This window comes from Euphorbia lathyris, chromosome 4 (genome assembly GCF_963576675.1).
Source record: "Euphorbia lathyris chromosome 4, ddEupLath1.1, whole genome shotgun sequence".
NCBI lineage: Eukaryota > Viridiplantae > Streptophyta > Magnoliopsida > Malpighiales > Euphorbiaceae > Euphorbia > Euphorbia lathyris.
Window position 1 is genome coordinate 70,919,808 of NC_088913.1, and position 12,391 is coordinate 70,932,198.

Sequence of the window (12,391 nt, forward strand, 5' to 3'; positions counted from 1 at the left end):
AGTATTCCGCCCTACTGACTCATATTGTTGAGCAAGGGAAGTTTTATGCAGCTGTCCCCCAGTCCGTTGATGCTGGAAAAAAGGGGGAGAAAAGCAAAGATAAACATCCAGTTGGAACTCAGTAAAAGAACCAACATCCTAGTTCCACTTCTTCAAGTGTTCCCCCTAGCACTCAACCAAAGCCTCCTAGCACTCAACCCCAGTAAGTTGGGAGAAAAGCAAAGATAAACATCCAGCTAGAACTCAGCAAAAGAAGCAACATCCTGGTTCCACTTCTTCAAGTGTTCCCCCTAGCACTCAACCAAAGCCTCCTAGCACTCAACCCCAACAACAAAACAAGACCAAGCCTAACCAAGTCTCCTTCAATATTAGGCGATAGTTTTTTTTTCTTGTAAACTTGCTAACTTGCTTATGCTGTGTTGTGTGCTAAATACTAATATAAACGTATCTTCTTTAAGTCAACCTTGTTGTTTAATTTTCTTCGCTTTAATGCCTATCTGCTGTGTTGATCTAAATTCACAACTTGTCTCATAATGTCTTAATTGGACAAAGGATCTAAGGATTGACAAACATTGAATTAATCATATACTTGGCCACTGAGTAAAATTACTCAGCCTCAATTAACTCACTCAGCTAACTCAAATATTCGAACTTAATCTTCCGCTTAACTTTATATCGGAAACTGAGTAAAATAAGCCTGGTCCAAGAACTGACCTAACTCTGAACACTGACTTTAGACTTACTTGATTAAACCTTAAAATGTTTAAAGTAAAACTAAGTCAGCGGCTCAACCCTTACGGGGGAGAATCTTAAGAAGTTAAGAATAGGTCAATCATCATGGGGGAGCTCAACATTGAGTTCCTTATTGAATATTTTTGCCAACATCAAAATGGGGGAGTGTGTTGAAACACTTTTCCACATGATTTTGATTTGACAAAATTATTTATGTGAATGATAAAAATATTTCAGCACATTAAATTTAAATTCTTTGGTTTATTCATACTAATGTGTTTGTTCAATGTTGAGTTATTTGATTTATAAGACATTAAGATAAATGGCCCAAAGGCCCAAAAGAGGAAGTCAAGCCCAAGTCTACAGATCAAAGCCTCACGGCCCAAGTAGACTCAAAACGTCGTCGTACTGAGTAAGGCGTTAGTCCAGTAAAAAGAAGGATCGAGAAGCCCTCGGCTAATTGCTTCAAGATGAAGCTGCTGAGTTGAACGACAAGAAGTACAAGTCAGCGGCAGAACGGAATAAACTTGGAGACAAAGTATTTCTACTTTGGGTAAAGTTCAAAAGGCGCAGGAAGCTATCTGGAAGACTTTGCCATAAATGTGGAAACATTCTGTTTCATCTGACGAAAAGCTGCTGAGTACTGGCGAAGACAGAAGATACACGAATATGATTGGCCGAGGACGCTGAGCACGTACTGAGTGAAAGTGACAGGAAGTTGTTTTACTCCAACGGTTATTTCAAAATTCGAAATCACCGGTGCCTCAAGTGTCACTATAAATAGGCCTCTCAATTGCTTCATTCGATGCAGATCTTCAATCAAGTCGAAATGCTGACCAAATTCATACTTGAAGTTCTGTGAGAAAAGAAAAGCAAACCTTACACCAATTCCAATCATTGTGTAAAAGTCTAGAGTGATTTCATTCATCTAAAGTGTCTTAGCAATTGTTGTTTAGGACAAACAATTATCATTTCTAGAAGAATAGAAAGGAGAAGCTGAGTACTCGGTTATAGTACTCAGCGGTAGTTATAGGAGTGAGTAGAGGAATAGAGGAAGGTACACTTGTATACTCAGCTTCTGTTGTAAAAGGTTTCGTGCTCTACCTTTAAAGAGCTCAGTAGAGGATTCAAAAAGCTCGGAACGAGTTTCGGGGACTGGACGTAGGCGGAGAGGCCGAACCAGGATATGTCTGCTGAGTAACATATTTCTAACCTTTAAACTCCTTTATATATTGCTTGCTATAAAACTGACTAAGTAATGAACAGACACTGAGTTGAGTGCACTAAGAAGCTGAGTTCAGGAATAGACTTAAGTGCTATCTCCTGAATCAAGGAAAGAAGCAGACTTAGTCACTAGTTGACTATGCTTGTGTCTTAAAAGTTAGCCTTAATGGACAAAATTTTAAATAGTTCATATCCCCCCCCCCCCTTAGAACTAACCTTGTCACGTTATACGGGAACAACAAAACTGTTATCTCCACTTGCAAGAACATGGTTGCAAAAGGTGGGGAAAATATTGTCAAATCAATAGGAGGTGGTAGTAAATTTCATTCTTCCACGCCATTTTTCAAGAAGCTGAGATGAGCAGAAATGTCTAAAAGGAGGACCAATGGACTGTGCTATAATTGTGATGAATCTTATATGCATGAACATAAATGCAAGCAGTTATTTTGGATTGAGGTAGTAGATTCAGATAATAAAGATGAAGAGACGACATGAGATTTTAAGCTTTCTTTGAATGACATTAGCGGAACCTGCAATTCTCCTACTATGCAGATACTAGAAAAGATATCATGTGTTAGTGTTTCGATGTTGGTCAATTCGGGTAGCACATATAACTTTCTTCGTGAGGGTTTGCTTTCAAGTTTGGGAGTAAAGATTGGGAAACGACCAGGGATGCAAGTCTCAGTGGAAAATAGAGAGTGTGTTTCAAACATGGGAATATGCAAGTTAGTATCTCTTCAGGTTGCAGATGATATTTTCCAGGCTGATTTTTATATTATACCATTGGAGGGATTCGACGTGGTTTTTGGAGTCAAATGGTTGTGTACTGTTGGACCTATTTTGTGGGACTTTAGCTCCTTGACTATGAAATTTAACCTTAACGGAAAAAAGATTTTATGGCGAGGACAACCTCATATGGAAAAAACCCAACTCAGTTTGATGCAAATGCAAAATTCAGCCACGACTCATAAAAGTCAAAACTTGCAACCTGCAGGACTACTTCAACATCTTGCTGTCCTGTAACAAATTTGGGCGGATATCTCTATGGACTTTGTGGAGGGCTTACCTAAAGATTGAGGGAAGTCAGTGCTATTGTTGGTGGTAGATCGGTTTATGAAGTATGCTCGTTTTATACCCTTGGCCCATCCATTTACTGATATTTCATTGGCTTGTATATTCTTTGCTGAGGTATTTCATCTTCATGGATTGCCTCAATTGATAGTCTATGATCGCGATAAGGTTTTCCTTAGCATGTTTTGGAAAGAGCTATTTCTCCTTAGTGGTTCTAAGCTGGCTTACTCTTATGCTTACCATCCTCAATCTGATGGTCAAACGAGGATGATTAATCGAACAATCTGATGGCACAATTTGATGGCGTTGGGTTCAACCATATTGGCCTTAGCAGCCCTCTCCTGCACACAACAAGTGTAAACATGATAAACCTCATTTCAAACAACAGATAATTTTAATTATCTGACACACAGTTAGAACTGTTTAATGTTGAGACTGTTCGCGAGATTGATGAATTTTCGAGATTGTTATTACGGCTCTAGAAATTCATTTTCTTTAATTGTTTTCGTGAATTTAAAGTAAAACAATTCGAATTTCTAGAGGTGTTCAAATGGGTTTAGCGAATTATGTAATCAGAGTTGCATTTTTGTGTCTCGGTGTCATACCCCTCATGGTGGTAATAAGCTTCTCTTAGCTTGAATTTTTGATTAGTTATGGATAATTTGATTTTATTTAAGAGAGAGAAAGAAAAAAAATTGAACCAAAATAGAAGAGAAAGAAGATGAAGACAAAGGAGTTAGAGAGATAAATAAATTGAGAAATGTGTAAGGAAGAAGAATACGGTAAAAAAGACAATTAATTTTGTAGGAGTTGAAAAATAATGAGGTGGCGCGTAAACCAGACATTGACCAATTATTTTTATCTACTGTACACCAAAGTGGGAGGTTCATATTAAAGGTTGTACATCATTGACGAAATGAGACAAAAATTGTACATTATTGATGAAATTTACCCGTTTATGTTGTAATCATCTTCCTTTAGGATTGTTGTTCGCTCGGTCACCACTCCGTTGCCTCCTCCGAACTAGATAGTTGCAAAACTGTTAGGTGTTTTTCTAATGTTACATGTGCAGAGAACCAACCTTGGTTTAACAAAGCACGTCACCACCACTATAGTTTGATATATTTGAATATGCAGATTAAGAAGTCATAGGTTTGAAATTACATAGAATATTTTATTAAAAACTACATATATTTTGCATTGGAAACTAGTCACTCAACAACTCCTGCACAATAATTTAATTTCATCCACTATGATTAGATCTGTTCAAGAGCCCACCGGCCCGCCCAGCCCGACCAAGCCCATCATTTATTAATTGGACTTGGACATGTATAGTTTATGTTCGGTCTGACCCGGCCCAGACCCATTCAACCCTGCACATCAAATGGGTTGGGCTTGAGATTTGCCTCAAAATCCCAAGCTCGGCCCAACCCGACCCGTCTTTATATTATATATTATATTTTTATTATTATTTTGTTGAAAACTATATTAGTTTAATTGTTAGTCCAATATTATCAAATTAATTAAATTCATACCATCACGTGATATTGGTTGTTAAGGTATTATCGGCTTAGGATGTTGCATTATGGTTAAAAGCCAATGAATCTATAAAGACCAACCTGATATGAATATGTATTTGTTTAGATTGTCCTCTATAATAATGGATGATTTAGACTTTGGACCAACAAATTAAATTAAAAACATTTCAAAAGTAAACGATGATGATAATAATAATAATAAAAGAACATAAAATACTTTTAGTTTGAAATTATAACAAATCAAATGTAGTTATAAAATTATATTAAACCTCTAGACGAATTAAAAGTTGGATAGAGTAATTACAAAATTATCTTAAACCTTCAACCGAAGTCACTTTAAGGGTTAATGTTGAAGTAAATTTCATCAATGGTGTACAATTTTTACCCTATTTACAACCTTCATTTCATCAATGCTATACTCAACACTTAGCTAACATGCCACCTCATAATTTTTCATTCTACTCGTTAATAAAAGTGGAATCCACAAATTATAAAAAAAATTAATTTTATCTTTTTCTCTCTTTTAAGGTTTCGAACCTATACAAACCTTATATAGGTTTAGAGTCAATGTCATTTGAAAATGTCACAACAGTTCGAGTCGGGCGGATGCACAATCTGATGTTATTGGGTTCAACCATATTGGCCTAAGCAGCCTTCTCCTGCACACATCAAGTGTAAACATGATTAACTTCATTTCAATGAACATATAATTTTTAATGATTGGACAGACAGTTCTTCCATTTTTAATGTTGAGACTGAATGTGAGATTGATGAATTTACGATGTTCTTATGTTGTTTGAAATTGTTATCGGGACTCTAGAAATTCGTTTTCTTAACTGTTTTCATGGATTTACAGTAAAACAATTCGAATTTCTAAAGGTGTTCAAATAGGTTTTGCTAATTCTATAATGGGGTTGCATGGGTTGCATATTTGTGTCTCGGTGTCATATCCCTCTTCAATGGTAATCGGCTTCTCTAAGCTTGAATTTTGGGTTAGTTGTGGATAATTTGGATTTATCAAAAAGAGAAAGAAATTTGAACCCAAATAGAAGACAACAAGAAGGGAGATGATAGGTAAAAAAAGACAATTAATTTTTTAGGAATTTAAAAATGATGAGGGGGGCTCGGTCATTTTTACCGGCTGTACACCAAAGTGGGAGGTCACTTGTACATCATCCATGAAATTTACCTGTTAATGTTACAATCATCTTCCTTTAGAACCGCTCTTCGCTTGGTCCTTCCACCCCGCCGCTACCTCCTCCGGATCCGAAACAAAACAGTTAGGTGTTTTTCTGCTGTTACATGTGCAGAGAACCAAGCCTGGGTTTAACAAAGCAAGTCACCACTAGAGTTTGATTTATTTGAATATGCATATTAAGAAGTCATAGGTTTGAAACTACATTACATAGATAGAATATTTTATTAAAAACTACAGATATTTTTATGGTCACTTATTTCATACAAATTGTCCTAACAAGCAGGTAAAACTGTCTGTGTCCTGCAACATAATTCAACAACTCCTACATGATAATTTAATTTCATCCACTGTGATACACGACAATAGCTCATTTTCTCGTCTTCTGCCTAAGCATCTTCCGATTTTGGGTTGTGTCGTCGGTAGCGTTTTATTCCTGCAAAACAAAATACATCCAATGCCATTGCACATGTAACTACTAACTACTATATTTATGTCATGCAATTTTAATATAACACAAGTTTTAATATTGCCACTTCTCGTACTTAGTACGGACATCTGAACAAACGTTTATTGAGTTTTCACCAATGGCAGTTTGACATTAAGGACATAAATTATTTTTTTTCAGTCAATGAGAATGTACAAACCTTCAATATTGCTTCTTGCGTTTAGCTACTTGCAACTGCTTCAATAAAAATGAAATGCCCTCTTTCAAGGAGGCCTTCTTCCCGTCTTTGTAGTTCCACAACTCTGAGGTGATATACCTTCCACTAGGATTGTATTCATTTATCTCCATTAGGGCATCAGCCACGGCCTGATAAACCTCATCACCCATCTCTTTTCTCAAACCCATTAACTTCTCGTCATCTTCCCTGATTACTTCCTACACAAGCAAGAAAGTGAAATGCAGCCGTATCATTGTGAAAGGATGTGACAAACAGAATACAGATAATACCAGGAGAGAGAAAGGGAATATGCATCAAAACAAGAATAACATAATAAATTGAAAAAATTGAATTCTTCAATTACGAAGAGAACTTCAAAATGATCACCTAATTCATGTTACATAAAAGTAGTCATAAATGGTAAATACAAACCTATTCATGCTCAGTGGAAGTTAAACTCACATAGAAAGGGAACTGTAAAACTGTAAACAATTTATCCTAGCAAGATTATATTGCACTAAGCATGAGCCTCTGGAGAAATTGCAACAGACGGGAGGCTGCCACAACAGTATATGTCCATGCTCAGTTTATCAAGTTCAGATCTAATCATTTGAGAGAGGATAACAAAAAATATAAATCACATAACAGGAAATGGATGTGTTGCATTGTGTATTGCTAAAATCTTTTTATTCAAGAAGCAGTCTTACAATACTAATCTGTTCATTTATTTGGCCAAAGATTTGTGTTTTTTATAGGTTCATGCAAGTTGACAAATATTATGTTATGCTTATTGATTTTCACTCTAGTACTAAAAACAGAAAGGATCTCATGCCATGCAATTGAAATGAATGCAATAATCTTCATCAAGAAAATAGCTAGCATCAAAGTGTTATAGATACTCATTAAATGTATACCTTATCTTTTCCATCAATCCTGACAATCTTAAAAGGATGCCAATCTGGATCTTTAAGATACTCCACCCATAATGTGCAAAGTTCTGAAGCTCTTTCTTCTGCTTCATCTTCCCGGTACTTTCTCTTCATCACTTCAAGGAATGGTTTGCCATCTAATTCACCCATTCTCTTCACACCAATAAGAGCTCGGCTTGATACGTCTTTCAGTGCCTACAAAATTAAGTGAATGAATACTGTATCACAAGCATGAGATAGTAACTATTAACTAGAGACAAATGATCTGATAAACATTTAAATAACAAGAAAAATATTTCAAACTTATTAAACTTGAAACTTTGATATATCACATGCATCCACTTTATTAACAAGCTCAAAACACTTGAAATTTATGAAATACACACATTAATTAATTCCTTTCGAGCTTCCTGCAGTTCAGTGTTGCTCTGGTGCTCTCGTACGATAAGGGTTTGGTTCAATGCTTCTAAGTCCTCAAATTCTGTTTCCTTCTCTCTCAAATTCTGATTCATGACATCCATCTTTTCTAGAACTTCTGCATCACCATCATCCCCCATGTGCTTCATCACACTCAATTTGCCCCTGAGTCCCTCTATTTCCAGTTCCAAAGCTTGTCTTGCATCAAGCTTTTGTTGCAACTGAATAATTTTATTGTGCATTTTCTCTTTTTCCCTCTGAATAAAACATATTGAAAGACACGATTTAGTTGTCCGTACTTTAAACCTGCAGAGAAATGAATCAGAAATTGTTCACGAGCTTGAAAATAACAAAAATACCTCGTGTTCTTCAGCCAATTTCATAACATCTGCATCCGCCTTTTCTTGCTCCACAGCAGCCAACTGAACTGAGCTATTTCTAACAGCATTCTGAAGAAAAAGATACACAGAATTGGAAGATTCATCGAATAATCATTCATACTTGAGCATATAAAAGAGAAAAACATAATTCAAGCTGTAACAGGAAAGCATCCACAGTTTAAGATGACCCCTTTTTTTTATTTTGAATCTATATCTTGAAAAGAAGTATGCATTTATATGTACATACAAAGAAGCAAGTAAGGTTAGAAAACTTCCCCCATAGAGACACAAACAAGTGCAGCAACAGAATAGAACATAAAATGGATATTCACAGAAATCTGCAATAGGAAGAGGTATATATACAAAATATAACTATTAGTCTGGACTACAAGATTGAAATCATGCTTCCAACCAAAATTTGACAAATAGCACCACCACAAACTCAGCAGTGCATCTTGTGCAAACGAGAGAGAGAAAGGAAGAGTCCACGTGCTACCCATCCAGCGCTATCACACAAGATACTTCTTTGAAATCATTGTTAAAGCAAACCTAGAATTATTAGAAGCTGAGTAGAAAAGATGGTATCTGCTAAGAAGCATATGGCATGATTAGCTCAGTTGATCATTTAACTACATCCAAACAATAGGCTTTGAGTTTGAGTTCACTCCAAGGGCTGGTGATCAATAATTAGCACGTTGTGTAACCTGATTGTTAGTTGACTGTGCAACTGGCAACTTTCCGGCATTGCGTTCACCCCACACCCAAAAAGATGAAAAAAAATATCATCCAATATTCTTGAGTTTAGTTTGATAATAATATCAAGAAGGATATATTCACCTCTGACCTCTTCATTATTTAGTTGTAATATCAGAATATTCACCTCATCTGTTGTTTACCTAGATAAGCTGTGAGAAATGAACTACATAAGATACCTTATCAATATCTTCAGAAAGCTGCCTTCTGTCATTTTCATTCTTGGCCTCACGTTGTTCCAACTCTGATCCCCGCATCTCAAGCTCTCTTTTCTGAGATTCTACTTGCAACTTCAGTTTTTCATGGTCATTAAAAATCTTTTGGAAGTGATCCCTAGCACTTGATTGAATCTTTCGTATCTCTGAAATGCAAAGAAACAAGGCATAATAAATTTCTCTTAATACCATGGAAAAATGAAACAATCCAAGCACGTTTTCCTAAATATATTAAATTTTACAACAATGTAATTACCTTCTTATAACATTAACCACTTCATAGAAGAGTTTACCAATTAACGCAAGACATAGAAGGGGAGGTCATAAGGGTCTATACCATAAAATTGATTTTCGACAGAATGAAAAAGACATATGGTAGAAAGGGTAATCATTAGCAAAAATAAGTAAATAAAAAATCATAAATAAGTGTTAGAAAATGCACCTTCATTGTAAGCATGGAGAAGCCTATCTTTCTCTTCCATCAACTTGTTGAGTGCAACTGAACTCTCGCTGCACTTTTCCTGCATCTCGAGCACATGTTTATTTTTTATCTCAATAATATTCGTAAGGTTGGATACAAGTTTATGTTGCTTTCGTGCTTCTTCCTCCATGATTTCAGAAATTGATTTTAAATCTCCTATTTTTCGCAAGTGCTCTCCAATAATATTATCTGCTTTATAATCATCAGCACGAGCAACCCAGCAATAGACACCCGATTTAACATTATTAGCAAACCAGTCCTTTTTCCCATGATGATCTGCCTCATAAGCCTTTTCAAATGAGAGAGCATTATGTAAGCCATGCCAATCTTTTTGGAACTCCACAACAGCACTTCCTGAATGACCTCTGTAATTCCATAGCGGATGAACCCTTGTGGGGTTAAACCCTCTACCTATCAGCTCATCCCTAAACTTAGAACCACTTGCTCCAACAAATCTTCCATCCGCTGCCCTTGTAGTTGGGAGATTGATGACAATGCCTGTCCAAGGCCACACAATCTTCTCATCATTGCTGCAACTGCTGAGAGGATCATCCACCTCTGTTTTTGGTACCTCTATTTTTGGTTTGGATGTGCTGCCTGCATCTACTAAATCTTTCACCAAGTATTTAGCCAATGCGCTGTGATTTGCCTTTTCCTTCATAGATCTTTTCATTGACGTACTATTGCCCACCCCGGAAGCATGCTGTAGGAGATCCTTGTAAAGATAATCCTGCTTTTTCTTTTTGGGGCAATAGGGACATGTAAAAGTCTCATCTGAAATTTTGACAGGGTGATTTCCTTTCTTCAGTTCCTCATATGATTGAGCTGCAATCTCATTCATTTCAGAATCACTCATATATGTGTCCCCATCTGAACAATGGTCCATTGTACTTCCCATTTAAATTTCTAAGGAGTACCTGAAATTCAAAAAACATAGACAAAAAAAAAGTGATCAGCGGGCAATAAATGTAGCTAAAATCCAATGACAACTAACATTCATTTGGCTCTTTGCTGAGAACAGAATCGGTTATTTAAAATCCATAAGCATGATTTGAGGTTTAGCCAATTGTTTTGAAAATTCACAATAATATGGAAAGTTAAATAAAGAAGGAAAGAAACTGAAACACCACTTTTGTTTCCTCCATTCCAAAAGAACCATAAGGCTTAGAGATATCGACCTGATTAAACAGCCAAAAGTAAAAGCAATCATTACAGAAGAATCTTTGGCTCGGTATATATATTCCATGTTCAACTGTTAACTATCTTACTCTCAATGTAAAGGCAGCTAAATATACTAAATTTGATTAAAAAAGAAAACTTAGAATGAAGTCAAATGACAGGAAGAAGTTCAAACCTATCCGCAAAACAACTGAATAATACAAGCAAAGAAGACACAGCTCAGAATAAAAAGAGGCAGCCAATTTCTTTGGAAATACTTTTTTTTATGCAATATAAAGTTTTATAAGCAACACATTCAAGAAATATGCATTAAACACAACATTAAAATGATAAAATCAGAAGAAGGAACAAAAAAACTGGAAATGTAGACAAGCGAATTAACTTTATATGGTAACAGTGCGTAAGAATGTTCTCCGTCCAGTAAATCTAGTGAGACAATCTGGTTTACTTAGCTTCAACTAACAAACTGCATACTCGATTAACAAAAACAACCGCAATAAGGCAAAAAATCACACAATGCCAACAAATTAATTACATGTATTAACATCTCCTTCATCTTTTCCCAGGAAATCTAGGGAAGTAAAGGAGGAAAAATGTCCTTTCCTAAGCATGGAAGACAGTGTAATAAGATTCCAAAGAAACGCTAATTACAGCTGAAGCTTAACCCAGGAGTAAACATGCAGATCAGACAAGCTCACAACAGAAAAACTCAAAATCACATACTAGATAACAGAATATAAAATTGAAACCCGAACGCAAGAAAAAAAATGGACCTGAAAACAAACAGCAATACAAAATGCCGGCAAATCAGAGAAAGTCAGCAGCGGAAAAATTAGAGCTTGAGATTGGCAGTGAAGCTGATGACGGAATCGGGTGAGAAGTGAGAGAGGGTTGAAGGATTTTTAGGGGATCGAAGATGACAGGGAATCTGGGGTTTTGATGAGTGAGTAGAGGAGGACACGAAGAACTTTGGTACTGCCAAATGATGTGGAACTATAGTATGGTAGGGACGGCGATGATTTTGCACGGCCACGTGAAGCGCGTGGCGTATGATGACTGTGCTCTCTCTAGTCCATTTGTAGTTCCGGTGAGAAAACATGTATTGTGTGAGCTCTGATTCCTATAATGGTAAATTAGGAACTACAGCCACTATTGAGCTGTCATTAATTAAACATTTAGATAAAATTATTGTAAATAATTGTTTAAATTAAATTACATTAAAACCATTAGAATGTTTTGAAAAAAACTATTTTTAAACTAAGTGTAAATTTATCCCTTAAAAATGATAAAATTATCTCGTTCGTTTTTACCTAAATCAGAACAGATTCGTGCATTTTGACATATTATTTATAATGATATAATAAACATTTTAAATAATTTTTGTTATTATTTTGTATATGGCATATTTGGTTATTCGCATTTTTACATGTTTTTTTTTCAACTGTGCTACACATCAAATATTTTATATATAGTGATGTTCGAAATGTCTAACGTTGTTGGAAAATTTATATATAAATAAAATTAGTCTAAATTCCAATAAATACGATGAATAATTAACTTTATTCATGAACAATTGTGTTTATTCATAAGCAGTTGTATTTGTTCATGAACA

At 35.7% G+C, this 12,391-nt stretch overlaps 1 protein-coding gene across 1 annotated transcript; it reads right to left on the reverse strand.

Annotated features, from left to right (window-relative positions):
- Window positions 1-5,952: 5,952 nt before the first annotated feature.
- Window positions 5,953-11,851, reverse strand: LOC136226150 (protein INVOLVED IN DE NOVO 2-like). Its single transcript, XM_066014486.1, has 8 exons — window positions 11,553-11,851; window positions 9,562-10,517; window positions 9,084-9,265; window positions 8,131-8,220; window positions 7,741-8,028; window positions 7,340-7,549; window positions 6,408-6,643; window positions 5,953-6,196 (listed from the first exon to the last, which is right to left on the reverse strand). Exons 2-7 carry the CDS (start codon window positions 10,496-10,498, stop codon window positions 6,410-6,412), a joined length of 1,941 nt encoding a protein of 646 aa, XP_065870558.1. The 5' UTR covers window positions 10,499-10,517; window positions 11,553-11,851; the 3' UTR covers window positions 5,953-6,196; window positions 6,408-6,409.
- Window positions 11,852-12,391: the final 540 nt, after the last annotated feature.

What these genes read in the sequence shown, in the direction of transcription:
- LOC136226150 (XM_066014486.1), bottom strand. Translation starts at nt 10,498, where the DNA reads ATGGGAAGTACAATGGACCATTGTTCAGATGGGGACACATATATGAGT. An exon ending in TTTCTGAAGATATTGATAAG is followed by an intron (nt 8,221 to 9,083) that starts GTATCTTATGTA and finishes CTTTTTCTTCAG; the next exon opens with AATGCTGTTAGAAATAGCTC. An exon ending in AATTGGCTGAAGAACACGAG is followed by an intron (nt 8,029 to 8,130) that starts GTATTTTTGTTA and finishes TGTTTTATTCAG; the next exon opens with AGGGAAAAAGAGAAAATGCA.